The following is a 16,767-nucleotide window of genomic DNA, read 5'->3' as shown; positions in this document are numbered from 1 at the left end:
GTGCCCAGTGTCCTCCAGGGATGAAGCAGCAGGTTTTACTGTTCTACACCAAGCTTCTGGGAAGAATCCGGCAACCCCTGCTTCCGCACATCAACGTACACAGGCCTGTGCAGGTACCCACTCCCCTGACTTCAAGTTAAAAGCTCAGTGAATTCAGATACAAGTGATTTTGTATTGTTTTTCTAGGGGTAAAAATAATGGAGGAAATTATTCTAATAGCATGAGAATTAGCAAACATTTGGGTTTTCTTATATCTCACCGTATTTATATTTCTCTGTAAAGTTCTATACATTATCTTTTTACTTTGCACACATAATAGTACAAAGAGAATTTTAAAGTTTAAAAAATGTTTTGACAGAAATTAATTCGACTCTGTGGTGAGGTCCTTGCAACACCAACGGAAAACGAAGAGATTCAGTTTCTCTGCATCGTGTGTGCGAAGCTGAAACAGGATCCCTACTTGGTTAACTTTTTTTTGGAGGTATGCCACACTCCTTGGACTCGTAGCTCCTTATGAAAATTGAAATGAAATCCTCAGGAGCATTTCAGGCCTGCAAGGTCTGCCTACCAGAGTAGTTTTCATTTAAAATCAATGTTTATTCCAACTTGAAATCACCCTGGAAGGAGAATTTCAAGGAATGCAGTTGAGCCAGATAGACGCTGCGCCAGGGAGTGGGGGAAGGGCAGCAGGTGCCGTGGTGGGCAGGCTGTACACAATCTCCAGTTACCATCAGCCTGCTTTCCTTTTGGATGGCTGCATTATTTTGTACTATTTTTATAGCCATGATCAAGACATGGTCTGTTTTAATTGGTATTTTAGATTTTACTTACAGCTTTAAAAAGGAAAATAAATTGTATCTACTTTCTGCTTATGTTCACTTCCTTTTTTCCTTTAATCTTTTTTTAGACTTTTTAAAATGTATGTTTATATATCGTTTGTGTGTGTATGTGTGTGTGTGTGTGTGTGTGTGTGAGAGAGAGAGAGAGAGGGAGGGAGGGAGGGAGGGAGAGGGAGGAGAGGGGGGAGAGAGAGAGAGAGAGAGAGAGAGAGAGAGAGAGATAGAGAGAGAGAGACTGACTCTCACTGAACCTGGAGTTCACCAGTTAGGATAGACTGGCCAGCAAACCTCAGTGCGGGGATACAGGCATGTGCCGCTGTGATGGACACTGAGGACCTCAGCTGGAGCCCTTGTGCTTGGAGGCGAGTGCTTTCACACACAGCCATGCCCCGGCCCCCTTCCTTGTGCTTGGAGGCGAGTGCTTTCACACACAGCCGTGCCCCGGCCCCTTTCTTCCTAGTGGTGAAACCCTTGAGGGCTCTTTGAGGGAAGCGGTTTTCTCGTCAGCCCTCCCGTCAGCTGTGTGTGCGGTCTGTCTCGGGGTGCTGGGAGGCTCTTAGTGTCTGCCACCCTAATGTGTCTCTTTGTCTTCTGTTGTTGAAGAAATGACTTGGGGTCCTATCTGCAACGCTCCTGGAGGCTGGCAGCAGCTCACTTACAGGAATTTAATTCTGCTTGTAGCACTAGGGCTGTGAGACGCCCGTTTTCTGTTGTGTGTCCGTTATCTTCTTCTCCAGGTTTCCATCAAAATAGTTCTTCTGTTAGTCAAGTTTTGGATTTCTAAAGATATGTTACTTAGGCTACATTATAGTTCTTTTGTTCTTAATGTTTGTATAGGAAATAGGTTAGTTTGGTTGTCTGTGAGGTTTCTGCACCTTGTGTTTTGAGACAGGATATCACTGTGTGGCCTAGGCTCGCCCAGAACTTGCTGTGTAGACCAGTCTGGCCTTGAACTTGGGATATTCTTTCTGCCTCCCCAATACCTGGCTGGTTTTCATTTTTGAGATAGGATTTCACTCTGTAGGCCAGGCTGGCCTAGAATTCTCAATATAGCCTAGGCTGTCCTTGAACTTGAGGAAATCATGTCTCAGCTCCTGAAAGCTCAGATGTCAAGCGTGAGCCGCTACTACTGGCTGAGATTTTTGTTTTCAAAGTTTATTTTTTCTAATATTTTCTTAGACACTTGGTATACTTGAGATGGATTTTCCCCAAAACTTGCCTGGAAGGCCTTAATTCAACATAAATATTCAAGAAAGGATTGGAAATGCAGCTTAGTGGCACAGCACTTGCCAAGTATGCGTGGGACCTTGCCTCCGGTATCCAGTGCCACCTCTGACCCCCATAATCTGTCTGCCAGAAGCAGAGGAGATCTGCAGGCTTGTGTGTGTCAGTCTTGAGATGCGCTTGCCACACCTGTACAACTCACGTCTGCTTTACTCACGAGCACAGGGTGCTGAGTGGGTGGCACTGCAGCCACGGCCTCCCCAGCTTCAGAATCACTGGCATGCCTTCATTTCCTCCTGTTCACCAAGTCGCCTCTTGAGGACGATGATTCTGCCTCTCCAGTCTTTGGGTCTGCACAGCTTCTCATAGCTAGCAAAGCTTAACGCCTGCCTCATTGATCCTCACAGAATGGCAAGCCTTCCAGGAGATGGAGCTTTATCGCTTTAACATGGGCAGTGACCGTTGTCACCATCCACTACTGCTCTGTGACTCTCCAGCATGCGCCCCTGAAATCTGTTCATGTAACCAGCCATTACAGGCATCTGCTGTGTGTTAAGCGCAGATAGAAGAGTTAGGGTCAGTCTGTCCTAGGTGTTTAGTGCAGTGGTGTGAGGTAGAGCAAGCTGAGACTCAGGATGCAGAATAAATCTTAGGATGGGGAGGTGACGTCTGCTGAAGGTCGTCAGAAAGACTTCCTAGAAGAGTCATCTTTGAGACGAGCCTTGAGAAATGCTCAACTAGAAATGGGTCTGTTCAGGAAGCAGTCTAAGTAAGAGTACACAGGCCGGAAACTGTCAAAGGCTCTGATGGTGAGATGGGTCTCTTCACATGGAGCCACTGATGAATTCTGAACAGCGATGTTATTACCTGGTCAGATCTGGACCTCAGTAACTGAAGTTGCAGGCAGCGTTTTTGAGCTGGTTCCATTGGGAGGGAGAATGTGGGGAATTGACTGAGTGGGAGGCAGTGGGTTAAGCTGAGGTGGGCCCGTCCGCAGTGGCTGCAGCAGGCCTGGTGTGCTGTGGGATGCTTGTGTGCAGGATGCGGGGAAAGGCCATCTGGGCGCGTGGAATCCTGGAGAAATGTTGAGGCGGACGGAGGAGGAAGCAGGGGAGCGCTGGAGGGGCTGGTCTTGAGGGACGCTGGTGTTTGGGTTCTCAGTACTGGGAGCTGTCCTGATGCCCTGGCGAATGGACATAAGAACTGGTATTTGAGACCACAGGTCTGTGATTTGGAGAGAAGTCTGGGTTTAAGCGATTCAAGAGTTACCTGCACAAATGTGGCAGAGACCTGCCCTTGAGGAGAGGGGGCACTCTGCTGCTGATGGCCGCCGCAGTTCCTGTCACTAGCTTTATAAGTGAAGGTTTCCTGGCTCTGCCTCCAGAGTTCACATCCGCAAACCCAGGAGTCGGCTCCTCTCAGGGTCACAGGCGACGAGGACTCCAGCCTATGGAGCGGCCGCCCTCAGCACTCTTCCTGGAGACACCAATTCTGACAGAATTAGAAACTAGGAGGCAGGGAAATGCTGAGCTTCTCCCTTTTTAATTAAAATGTGTATTTATGTATGTGTTTGTGGGGAGGTCAGAGGACAGGTTCTAGGACTCCTTTGCTCCACTGTGTGGGTCTTGGGGAATCAAACTCAGATCATAAGGCTTGGCCGCAAGCGCCTTCACCCTGAGACCTCACAGGCTCAGGTGAGGCTCCTTTGTAAAGTGTGATATGCTGTGGGTTTTGTAGGCAGTTGGCAAGTTGTTCACTACATGGAGTTGATTGTGTGCCTTGAGCTTGTCTGTGTCGGCACTGAGTTAGTGCTGCTCCACAGCAGTGGCCATGGTTTCTGGAGACTGCCGGGGAGTGGCCTGTGACTCGGGGGAGCCTTCCCTGTGCCCCGTGGTGAGGCTGGCTTCAGGGCAGCTTTGCCTTGTGAGTAATTGGATTTAGGTTCTGTGTCAAATAGGAAGCAAGACATTTGCCTCGAAACTCACAATTTGCTCCAGTTAAGAGTCTCTTTGTATTTGGATGTGGGGACCAGGCAAGCAAATCGAATCCTCTCAGACACAAATAAAAATGTCCTCGGGGTAGTTTCTTATCATTTCCTAAGCAGAGGCTAAGATTTTGAAAATCCTTTAAAAAACGTTCTTACAAATTAAAGAAAATTTGAGGCTTTTGTGGAAACCTCAAGTCTTAATGCTGGCGACCTTTGAACTTCGGGGTTTGCCCCCCCCCCCCAAGCAGGAATAGCACTGAGGTGACGTGTCTGTGGTGACTGGGAACTGAAAACACCGCACTGGCACCCGCCAGCACTGGTGCTTCCAGCAGCCACGGTGTCGCTAAGACCGTCCGTGTGGGGGGCGTCAGTGACGTCACGTGACTGTAGCATCACATCTGAAATGTGGTTTGAGTCCGTACGTTTTCATTTGACGTAACACTTATTACCACTCTAATTAGCACCTGGAATGCTAATCATAGAAAAATCCAAGCTGGGCCCCACGGCACAGGTCTGTTACAGCAGCTACTAGGGGACCGCTTAGTGGCGGAGGCAGAAGGGTTTCTGGTTCAGGACCTGCCTGGGCTACAAAATGGGTTCCAGATTAGCCGGAGCAACTAAATGAGGCCTTAATTCAACATGAATATTCAAGAAAGGATTGGAAATGCAGCTTAGTGGCACAGCACTTGCCAAGTATGGGTGGGACCTTGCCTTTGCCGTCCAGCGACACCTCTGACCCCCATAATCTATCAGAGCTGGAGATGTAGCTCAGAAGCGAAGTAGAGGGCTTGTCTAGCCCTAGTGAGGACGGGCCGTGATCCCCAGCACATCAGAAAAGAAGGAAGGAGGCCATTTCTGTGTGAGCTCTGGGTTTTGTTCAGTTGAGGAGGGTCTCACTGTGTAGCATGATTTCTGTTCTGAACGTGGCCCTCACACACACATTCCTTTTCAGAACAAGTCAAGGTCGCTGGCTTCCAAAGGAACCCCGAATGTCGTCTCAGAAGATGCCCCCAAAAGTCAGGACCCGGTGTCAGCGGACACCAGCCAGTGCCCCCAGCCTCAGGAGCTGTCAGGTGCCACTGGGGTGCGGCCCACAGAGTCAGAGGATGAGCCCCCTCCCCAGGTGGATGACCTGTCTGCGAGCTTGGATGACCTCAGTGTCTCTTCATTGCCAGAGGCCTCTGTCCTTCGGCCAAAGCAGGATTACAACTTGGTGAACTCTCTGTTGACCCTGACAAGGAGCCCTGTGAGTCACAGCCTCACTCTCCCCAGCACGGTCACAGAAACACCCCTCTAAAGTAGAAACAAATTTATTCTCCCTTGTTGAGAAACACTGAATCCTTTCATGTTTAATTCCACAAATAACGCGTGTGTTCTTCCTCAGGACGGCCGGATAGCCGTGAAAGCGTGCGAGGGCCTGATGCTCTTGGTGAGCCTGCCAGAGCCCGCGGCTGCCAAGTGCCTTGCTCAGAGCACCTGCTTGTGCGAGCTGCTGACCGGCAGACTTACCTCCCTGTACAAGGCCCTGCCTCCGTCAGTGGATCCCTTAGATATTGAAACCGTGGAGGCGGTTAACTGGGGGTAAGCACCACTGTTTTCCACAGAGGGGCTGCCTGTGCGCCTCCATTCCAGAGTCCACCTCTCCAGTCCTTTACAGTGACAGGGATGTTTACTTTGGAAAAGTTAGCTCCACTGTGATCATTAATGGAGTATTTTCTTGGTACTCATTGTATTGTCTCTTAGGGCTGACAAAAATGTGTGGAGCCAGACCAGGGTTTAGAGTCCAGCTCCTGTTTTGCTCATTACAGGGTTTATGCCAAGATCAGTAATTGGTTGTTATGTTAACAGAAATCTTTAAAAGAGGGGCTTTGTTGTTTTGTGTTGTTTTTGAGACAGGGTCTCGGTATGTAGCCTTGGCTGGCCTAGGACTTGCTTTGTAGATCAGGCTACCCTTAAACACAGATCTACCTACCTCTCTGCCTCACGCTTCATCTGGCCCAGGAGAGACTGCCTCTTAGTAACTTCCCCTTGCCCTAGACAAGCTGGGGGATCCTGTGGCTGCACTACAGAATCTCCTACTTCAGTTCTGTTTCCCAAACTCACCCACTATATTCTCACTGAGAAATGGGACTTTGGGCCTAGAGAGGCAGCTGGCAGTTCAGAACTCGTACTATTCTTGCAGAAGCCCTCAGTTGAGTTCCCAGCATCCACACAGGCAGCTCACAGCCGCCTATGATTCTGGCTCCAGGGATCCACTCTTCAAGCCTGCATGGGAGTTTACACTCACACACACATTTCTGTACAATACACACAAGCACTAAAAATAAAAATCTTTAAGAAAATGATGAATTTTTTATAACATTTATAAATTGTTTTAAAATAAAAACATTAAAAACTACTCACAACTTACCACCTACCAGCAGCCTAATATTTTCATTGTTTTTGAAAATTGAATGCTTATATTAATTATTTGAGACTTTGATACAGTGTGTTTTGATCATGTTCACACCCTCTGCCCAGCTCCTCTGAGGTCCACCCTGCCTTCCTCCCCGCCCAGCTCAGCCCTTTTGGATCTAAACCCATCGAGTCCAGTTTATGACCAGCTAGTGTTCTCATCTCTTCTCCTTGCCGTTTGTCTCGGAAGTCTGTCCTGTGCTCCTGTCCCCGCACGGTGTTCTGCGTGTGTCCTTCAGGCAGCTGCACTTGTTAATGTCAGGAGCACATTGCATATGGGGGCAGAGAGAGAAGCCTCCTTCGGCAGACCTTCCATTCCCTGGCTCCCGCACTGTCTCGTTGCCCTCTGGACGGTTTTCTGTATTGGGGTGAACTGATTTACGGCTTTTGTCTGAAGGGAGGTCTCTTGTCTCTGTCCCCTAAGTCTCTCCTGGTTGGTGTCCAGCATTGCTCGGTGTATTGAATGAGCTCGTTCGGATGTTTCTTCCGCCTCTTAAACTGGGGACTGTCCACGCTTCCTGGCCTCAGTGTGCTCTCTTGTGTCGTGCAGGTTGGACTCATACAGTCATAAAGAGGATGCATCAGCGTTCCCAGGGAAGCGAGCCTTAATTTCATTTCTTTCCTGGTTTGATTATTGTGATCAACTCATCAAGGAAGCACAAAAGGTTTGAATTCTTCATTGTTTGTTGATGGCTTTAAAATGTGTCTATGAAGTAAACGTGAGTCACTATTCCAAAAGTGTCATAACTGCGCCTTCCTGTCGCGGGCAGTGCTTCACAGACACTCACTAGACAGCGCTGGCTCCTCTCCAGCTTCCCCAAAGTTACTGGGGTTTTTCCCCTGTTCTTTTTAGTTTGGGGGAAGTGGAGCGGGATAAAAGCAAGTAACTGTTCTTGCAGAAGAGCCAGGTTTGGGTCCCACCTCCACGTGGCTTCTGGTGAGAGCCAGTGGTCTTTAGGCCCAGATCGATTTATTGATGTTCTGCTGTGTTCTAGACTGCTGCTGTTGCTCTCGCCAAAGCCATCCACGAGAGGTTCTTCATTGGTGTTATGGAACCTCAGCTGATGCAGACGTGAGTGCCCTCTCACCTTACAGAAGTAGTCCCTGCCCTCGTCCCTGCCCCCGCTGACCGCCCCTGTCTGCCGTACCCAGCTCCGAGATGGGCATTCTCACATCCACGGCTCTGCTGCACCGCATTGTTCGGCAAGTGACCTCGGATGTCCTGCTTCAGGAAATGGTGGTCTTTATCCTCGGAGAACAGAGGGAGCCAGAAGCTCTGTCAGAAATCGGCAGGCATCCCCTAAGGCATAGGCTAATCGAACATTGTGATCACATATCTGATGAGGTAAGCCATGCGTGACGGCGCTGGCCTTTGAGTCTTTGAAATGCTGTTTTCTTAAATGTCCTTGTGATTAGCTTTGTGGTGGTGGTGAGGGCTGGTGGCATGCATGTGTCGTGGTACATGTAGAAGTCAGAGAGCAGCTCGCAGGAACCACGTGTGTTCCAGGATGGAATCGGGTAATCACCTCTGGTGTCAAGTCCCCACTGGCCTCCGCTCGTGATCCTTCCGATGAGTCTGTGTGGCTTCCACCTGGGGTCTGACCTGTGAAATGATAAGAAGGGCAGCAGACTCGAAACTCTCCCTCCCGCTTTTATCAATCTTGGTTTCAGATAAGCATAATGACCCTGAGGATGTTTGAGCATCTCCTGCAAAAACCCAACGAGCACATTCTTTACAACTTGGTCCTGAGGAACCTTGAAGAAAGGAACTATACGGAATACAAACCCGTGTGCCCAGAAGACAAGGACGCGGTGGAGAACGGACTGGTGGCAGGAGCCGTGTAAGTGTCTGAGGCGTCAGCGTCCCCCCAGCCAGTGTGTGGGTTCCCTCCCAGTGCCTTAAATAGGCCCCAGCAGTTTAGCCACCTCCTTGTAAATGTCAGGAGATGCTAACTACTCCTTGAGCCCATTAACAAAAGTAGCAGTGAGCCCTGGCGATTGTTAGTGTAAAATGGGAATTTGCATATTAAATACATTAGTCCTTATTTCTTTGTATTAGAAAAATTATGTAGTATTTCTCAGAAACTAGCAAAGAATCTTTTGGTTTAGAAAATGTCATAATAAATGTTGTTTTTTATACATCATTAAATTAAACTTAGAGATCTGGAGGAAGATCCATTATTTACTGACATTTCACCAGATAATAATATTCTACCAAGCCAAGAGTGGATCAGTTCACCCCATGCCAGCCCAGACCACCCCAAAAATGACGGCAAGACGGAAGTCCATAAAGTCGTCAACAGGTGGGTCACTGTGCCTTGATCTGAATCCCGTAGCTCTGCCTTTGGGCCGTCACAGGAGCGCACTGTGGGTTCAGTCTTTACAGGTGCTGTTGGCCTTCTTGTCTCGATTTTGTAGCAAGTGACAGCTAGGGTCACAGTTGTGCCGGAAGTGAAGCCCAGCTTCATAGAGAAGCTGTTTCCTCTCAGTCCAGCGGAGCCCTGGACAGTCTGTGCCCCCTTCTGAGGTCCACCCTTAGCGCAGCGACCGAGGAAAGGAAAGAGTCGCTGAGAAAGGGGTGCTGGCCGGTTAAGTGTGCCAGCGGTCTGATAGAGACCACTGAGCGTTGTGTGACTCCCCTGCAGCAGCACTGACGAGAGCCAGTGTGGCCCTTGTGCTCACTACGCAGGTGTGCTAAGTGTTGAACTATTTTTTCGATTTGTGTTTTCACATTTTTAAAGTGTCTTTTCATGACGATTTTCTCTAGTGTCTTTGCTTTTAATGCTGTCAACAATATGTCTGGTCCTGGCAAGTGAAATTACAGTCCATAAAAATATCTCAAGTTCAGTTTCTTAAAGCCAGTTTTTGAGGTTAATAAATAAAACAACCCATTATTGTGACACAGTACTAAGTCTTTTCGGTTTGTGTTACATACAGAATTAGTTATTTTTAATAAAACCTTTACTTAATAATCTGAGAACAGAGCTACCATTAATCAACACAATGTGTACTTTAATTTTTCAAGTTTCCATTTGCATTTCTAGCTGGTTAAGCTTGCAGCAGAATTTGATGCTTAGTACATAAGATGCAGCCGTGGAGACTGTCTGTGCTTATCATGGCCTTTTCCCTTTAAGTTTCCTCTGTTTAGTGCCGGATGAAGCAAAGTCTTCCTACCATGTGGAGGGCACTGGGTATGATACCTACCTCAGAGACGCTCACAGGCAGGTGAGTGACAGAGCTGACCGATGTCGGTGTCAGATGCACACACATTGTCCCTCCCCTCCCCCATTACCTTGCCCAGTTGCCATCAACTCTTACTCAAAAGAAAGGCATCAGCTCACCTGGGAAATGAGACTGCAGTCTGCTGGCGCCATCTACCTATCTATCTATCTGTCTATTTATTTTTGATCTGGGGTCTCAGGTTAGCCAGGCTGGCCTTGAACTCTTGCTCCCATCTCCCGAGAGCCAGGATTACAGATGTGTGCCACCATAGTTCTCAAGGACCACATTTATTTAAACACGATCAAGAATGAATTACTAGAAAAATAAAAATAGAAAAAAAAAACCCTCCCAATTATTTCATTGTTAGATTTGGCCAATGTGAAACTGCCTAGTCAGGTTACTGGAGCTGTGTGTGCTAACTCTCCCTTCCCATTCTCGTCACTGACGGTGATCACAAGACTTGGAGGGTCAGCAATGACCGTGGACCACCCTGTGGGGAGCACTGTCCCGTGCTTTCATGGTGATGGCCCAGTGTCTAAGAACAGTTAGCTTGCTTGGCAACGGGCACCGTCCATCCATTACGTGTAACACCTTGGACACATTTGAGGCTTTGGTTCTGAACCTTGCTTTGTAAATGTTCTCCAAGTCTGCCATGATGACTGAAGGATTCAGTCCTTTAAAGGAAGGCGCATAGCAGATCCTGAAGGAGTGATTTCTCAAAGTCTGATACGCTGTTTCCCCACCAACCTCGGTGTGCTCCTGGCCATTGTCATGTCCCCTGCACCTCCTCATCGGCTGAGCCATCTCACACACACACACACCACACACACACACACACACACACACACACACACACCCACACACACCACGCACACACACACATCACACGCACACACACACACACACACACGCACCTCAGGCATAGCTGACAGTCACGTGGTTCTTTATACGGTATCTGAGGAAATTATTTCTGTTTCATCCCAACCTGTTTCCTGACTGCTCTTTAATGACCCGAAATGTTCTTCCAGTTCCGAGACTTCTGTGCCATCTGTTTACGATGGGAGTGGCCTGGCGCCCCCAAACCTCTGGAGAAGTGTGACTTAGAAGCAACCTTTTTTGAAGGACATTTTTTGAAAGTTTTATTTGACAGAATGGGAAGAATTCTTGATCAGGTAATGCTCCGGAAGGTACCGATTGTCGTACTAATGCGGTGGACCCCGTGGGGTAATGCTGGATGATGACCTTGGTCTTTGTGTTTGTGTTTGATGTCTGTCCATAGGTTGTGAATTCCCGCAGCCAATGGGCTGTGTGTGTGTGTGTGTGTGTGTGTGTGTGTGTATTCTGTTGTGAATATTCACAAGTAGGAAAATATACTTTTAAATTCTTCTTTATTGGGACTTCAGATTTCCTTTGTCTTGTTTAAGGCAAGATTTTGAAAAGGGGTGATTCAAAGGTAGTTTTTTTCTCACAGAAAAATCCCTGTGTTTATGATTTCATAGCAAGTAAGAAAGCCTACAGTTGAACTTAAAGCCAGGAGTTGTGTTTTGGGTACCTTGTAATAGAGTATGGGGGGAACTTAGTTTATCAGCTTGTCTGCTGCCTTCCTCCATGTGCCCAGCCCTTCTCCTGCATACCAGAGATCCGGTGGTTGGTCTCACTGGACTCAGTGAATGGCAGTGTTGTGTAGCGTCTCAGTCCTGACCACTTGTGCTGCCCCAGCCTGCCATGTCTGTCCCTTTGGGTACTTAGTTTTAAGTCCACCAGTTTCCTGTGTTTGCTTGGAAGAAGAGAACAGGGGCGAGTGGGCTTCATCTGGAGTCCTAACAACGCTGTTCTCTACTGCTGCCTCTCTATGGCCTGTAAACCGCAGTGAGCAATTAAGTTCAGGGAATGTGATGCTACGTGCAGGAGATATCTGAGGAGTGCACACGTGTTGAGTCATGGAGAGCAGGCCTAAAGTTACACTGTTTAGAAGTTCAGACACCTTTGCTAGGACTTCGGGTCAGTGTGTCCCCTGTGGTTCCTGGTTAATACTACGTCTGTCACGCTGGCACATGCTGATGAGCCTGCTGCGCTCATTCATGACATCAGCTGTCTTCTGTATGGCAGCTCTGTCTTTCTTAGTGTCCTTGTTTTCTGTCTGTAAGTTTTCCACACTGCAGTGAGTGTCTTGACTTCCTTGGTAAGGCCTAATTTAGCTGCCAGTGTCCCCCTTGCAGGGGAGGGCGGTGGGGGAGCCACGTGGACGCGTCAGGGAAGCAGAGCACATGACTGTTTCTCTTCTTGCTTCCTCGCAGCCTTATGATGTGAATCTGCAGGTGACCTCAGTGTTGTCCAGGCTCTCCCTCTTCCCGCATCCACACACACATGAGTACCTCCTAGATCCCTATGTGAACCTGGCCTCTGGCTGCAGATCCCTCTTCTCTGTGATCGTCAGGGTGAGTTCATAAATGTTCTGTTCTCTGGGCTCAGTCAGCCACCTGGTCCACATCCTCATCTCATTGTGTGTAGTTGGTGTAAAGTTGAACATGTCTGCTGCTTGCAGATAATTGCTCCGCATTCCGAACCTTTACAGGGGTAAGAGAATTCATTTACATTATTGACATCTGGACCAGAGAGATGGTTCAGGGGTTAAGAGCACCTGCTCTTGCAAAGGACTCAGATTCACTCCCCAGCACCCACACAGTGGCTCACAACCATCCCTAACTCCAGTTCCAGGGGATCCAACGCCTTCTGAATTCTGCAGGCATCAAGCATGCACGTGGTATACATGCATGAAGACAAAACACACATACACATAAAGTAATTAATCTAAAATTTATTTATATAGTGTGCACATGTGTGAGTGTACACATGTGAGTGTGCATGGGCCCATGCTGCATGCACGTGTGTGCAGATGTGCTTGGCCACGTGTGCTTCTGTGTAGGCCAGAGTCTGATGTCTGGCGTCTGCCTGTCACTCTCCACTTCAGCTACGGAGGCCAGGCCTTCCGCTGAACCCACAGCTCACCCTTTCAGCTGGGCGGGCTGCCCAGTGAGCCCCTGGGGTTGTCCTGTGTCCACCACCAGGGCCGGAGTTACAGACACACACACTGCTCCAGCTTGCATGTGGGGGCTGGGATCCGATCTCAGGTGCTCGTGCCTGGACAGCAAGCGCCTCACCCTCAGAGCCGCCTCCCCGCCCTGACATTGTGTTTTGAAGAATAGATACGATCTGGTTTGTCAGAGGTGATAGTGACACTCGGGGTTCTTCGTGATGGGAAGGAAGCAGTCACTCAGGAGCTGAATTCTTGCTTCTGATGCAGGTTGTTGGTGACCTGATGGTTCGAATCCAGCGTATTCAGGACTTCACCCCCAAGCTTCTCCTGGTCAGAAAGCGGCTGCTGGGCTTGGAGCCTGAAGGGCCAGTGTGAGTCAGTGTTTTACACACATTACCCAGACATCTCCCCTGCTCAGTGCTGTGCTGTTCTCCTGATTTTCCTTCTGCCTTTTCCAGCATCGACCACATCACGCTGCTAGAGGGTGTGATTGTCTTAGAGGAGTTCTGTAAGGAGCTGGCGGCCATTGCCTTTGTGAAATACCACGCTTCCGCCACGCCGTGAGTGACGTCACCATGCTTCTGCCACAGTCGCCCAGGTCTCTGGGAACCCAAGTTACTGTGTACATTTCATCCGGAAAGACTCAGCTCCACCCAGTCACGAGAGGACAGAAACCCTTGGTAAATGGCGTAGGAATCCACTGCGTGACTGCCGTCGATGAACGCGCCTGATGTCGCTCCCCGGCTCTGACATGATTCTCTGTATAAATTGCACGTTGTTGAAACCCGGGATGCAACCAGAACTTCCGGAGATAGCGTTTCCAGTGACTGAAAGCTGCAAAACTTGTGGTGTTAGGACTTTGCTGGTATTTCTGTTATTTTAAAATCTCTCCAGGCAGCAGAGTATTTTGACATTCTCTGGGACTCAGATGCTTATACTCTTTTGTATTAATAAGCAGCAAAAAAAAAAAAAAAAAAATCACTAATTTTATAACTTTTTAAGGTTAAGATTCTTATCATACAAAATATTTAAGAGAACTGTAAATGAGGAAAAAATTTAGTTGAGGAGCCATCAAAGGGATCTCTAGGAGATAGAAACATGCAGAGCAACATCAACCTCTTCAGCTTTTGTAAGAATAACAATTTAATATGATAAAGAAAGTATTAATTAATATATATATATTTTTAAAGAAATGTTCTTTTACTCTTGTGTGCACATAGCCATGTTTGTGTTGATTTCCATGTGGCTCCCAGTTTAACTGTCACTTTGGCAGCAGCATTGGACTTAGGCCCATCATGGGCGGTGTTTGCTGGAATAGTATTTTTTCAAGCTAATCGACACATACTGGTTGGGACCTCCCCCATCCCCTCTCTGAGAATCGCTTTATGAAATTGCTTTCTAATTGATTTCCTTACGAAGTGGTAGTTGCAGGTAGGAACGGACTCAACTCTTAGGCGGCGGTCAGAATGCCGAGGGCCTCTTCATGTTTACATTTGCTTTTCATTTCATTCGGTCTTTGGTCTTAAGAGATTTTTAAAAAGTCTTTTCATGTTCTGTTTACACCTTAGAGGGTTTGAGGAAGCTGAGTGTGTGAGTGTGTGGATGCCTGAATGTCTGGGTTAACCCAGTTGCAGGGCGCGGCTGCAGGTCACCGGTCTCCTTGTCCTTGCAGTATTCAGGTGACTGGTGCGGTCGCTTGGCTGTGGCGCTCAGGTGTTCAGCAGCAGGCTCTTCTTCGCGCTTGGGAGCTCAGCTCACCATAGGTCTGCTTCCACCCTGTGACGTCACCAGATGCCTGTGCATAGCCACAGCACGTGGCATGTGCTCGGAGCACTTTGACACTTTGCTCAGTCTGTTTTACTAGCATTTCTGATTCATTTTATAGTTCAGTTTTGCTCCTTAGAAGCAAACTACCAAAAGATACGAATAGCCACAGTTCTAGAATGGTCATCCTTGTCAAAACAACAAAACAACCATTCATTTCTAGCATGATGCAAATCTTCCTTTGCTCATTCAAAAAATCCCTTACATAAAACAGTAACAAGAGGAGACAGTGGTTCTCTGCATGATTTTCCCTCTGTGGCTTTGAGTGATGACAAATGGTTTGTTTTCTTGTATTATTGACCAGTTTGTGCAAGAGTTACCACAGCACCTCCATTCTTAGATGTTGCTACAGTCTACTCTGATGAAGGTGTGTTAAAATAAGGCATTGAGAGGTGTCAGATATCTCTTAATGCCTTTCTAGTGCTCAGTAGGTGTGGTAGCAGTGAGGTTACCTCCCAGACCAAATACTCGTCCTTGATTTCCCAGCAGGACCTTATCGCTAATCCACACAGATGAGCTCAGTAAAGCTTTAACTATTATTTGTGTGTTTGCTGCTTCTGAGATTGTGTTCCTAAGTTGTCGTAATGACCTTGATCTGTAACCAGCTAGGGTCAGTCAGTTTCTCTTCTAAGTTCAATTTCTTTTTCATTCTTAATTCAGACCTAGAGTCAGCACAAGTCATGGGACTAAGGTGATTTGTTAAGGAAACCATGCGCCCTCAGAGACCCGGCTATTTCCGGTATTTCCACAAGCTGTGTGGGTGGAAAGTACCACCTTAGCAAGTGGTTGCCATGGTGAGTTCCAAACTGAACTCTGGCCTGCTTCATGTTTGTATAAATAGGAAATAAGTGCTCACTTTTTTTTTTTTTTTTTTTTTTTTTACTTCCTAACAGTAGTCTTTGGGTTTAGTTTCAGTAATGAGCCAATCTTCCCTTGACAAAATCAGATTTGCCATTGCCAATTTTTATTGTAATGCCCACATTATAACTTAATGTTCTCATAATGTATCTGTGCAATATGAAGCTATGAGTGGAGTCATAGCTTTTTGGCTTTCCTGTATATTATTGTGTTTGTACATGAGTGTATATAAATGTGTGTATGTGTATATATGTATATATATATACATATATATGTGTGTGTGTGTGTATATATATATATATATATATATATATATATATGGACCAAAATCCTTAGCTTGCTTACACTGTTGCTAGTGTAAAGATTGTTACATTTAATTTTACAGGGCACAAATTATAGAATGACTTCATACTTTCATGGTAACGTCTCCATAAGTTATTACATTATTCTACAGTTACCATTTAGTTATTAAGTTTACCATGTAACAAAAGAAGTTACAGTGGAATACTAAACCCACAAACTATATGGTAATTGTACATTTTGGGTTGTACAATAAAGTAAAATATGCATGTCATCGTGATACTTGCTATGTTAAGACAGAAGATCCTACTTCTGGGCCCTGTAAAATATTGTCACTTAATATACTCTGTTGGCCTCCTGCCTTGTTTACATTAAACAGGATATTTGGTACATTTCTATGAACATCGCGTAGGTCACTGATGGTGGCCGCTGATGGAGAAACTCTCAGATGACTGTGTGCCTACCGCCCATCCAGGGAGGTGGAGATCCACTTCAGCTTCTGCGCTAACAGTGCATGCAGGATTAAGAGGGAAATCAAGAAAATAAATCACTGTAACTTAAACAAAATGTTGTCTTATATTTTTGTAGAATCTTAACTGAAAATATCTTATCCACTGATAAGTCTGAAATGGTTCTTTTTACGTTTATTGGTTTTTATTCTTTGACAGCTTCACACATGAATGTGATACATTTCGGTCATTTCTACTCCCCTTTCCTTCTCCCACCCCTCCCACTGGCTGGACACTTTCTTCCCGACACGACTCGCGTGTTTTGCTTTGATCCTCTGGGGTTGGACGTGGCTGGTGTGAGCACAGTGTGCGGCTTTTTACTGAGCAGGGCTACTTGACAGTGGCCACACCGCCCGTTCCTTCACACAGCTCCTTAGTTCGTAATGGAGCGTTGGCAGGCCAGTCTTGAGCAGGTAGCCACAGTGGCTGTGGGTTCCCAAGGATTACCATAGTGTCCTTCCAGAAGACACTGTGAAGCAGCAATTTTCTTCACCCCAGCGTACAAAGGGCTAT

General features: G+C 47.1%; 1 protein-coding gene across 1 annotated transcript in view; it reads left to right on the top strand.

Moving 5' to 3' along the window:
* Positions 1-16,312, top strand: part of Fam160b1 (family with sequence similarity 160 member B1) — a 31,324-nt gene extending 15,012 nt beyond the window's left edge. The window contains exons 4-17 of the mRNA XM_028880973.2: positions 9-113; positions 359-481; positions 5,003-5,296; positions 5,435-5,631; positions 7,055-7,169; positions 7,500-7,576; positions 7,657-7,849; positions 8,176-8,345; positions 8,664-8,807; positions 9,639-9,729; positions 10,755-10,898; positions 12,024-12,164; positions 13,031-13,134; positions 13,222-16,312. Of these exons, the coding sequence (XP_028736806.1) occupies positions 9-113; positions 359-481; positions 5,003-5,296; positions 5,435-5,631; positions 7,055-7,169; positions 7,500-7,576; positions 7,657-7,849; positions 8,176-8,345; positions 8,664-8,807; positions 9,639-9,729; positions 10,755-10,898; positions 12,024-12,164; positions 13,031-13,134; positions 13,222-13,327 (2,004 nt within the window). The 3' untranslated portion in view covers positions 13,328-16,312. The remainder of the gene's footprint in view (positions 1-8; positions 114-358; positions 482-5,002; positions 5,297-5,434; positions 5,632-7,054; positions 7,170-7,499; positions 7,577-7,656; positions 7,850-8,175; positions 8,346-8,663; positions 8,808-9,638; positions 9,730-10,754; positions 10,899-12,023; positions 12,165-13,030; positions 13,135-13,221) is intronic.
* The last annotated feature ends 455 nt before the right edge of the window (positions 16,313-16,767 follow it).

The sequence above is a fragment of the Peromyscus leucopus genome, chromosome 1 (assembly GCF_004664715.2).
Source record: "Peromyscus leucopus breed LL Stock chromosome 1, UCI_PerLeu_2.1, whole genome shotgun sequence".
Taxonomy (NCBI): Eukaryota; Metazoa; Chordata; class Mammalia; order Rodentia; family Cricetidae; genus Peromyscus; species Peromyscus leucopus.
This window is presented reverse-complemented; position numbering and strand designations above follow the sequence as displayed.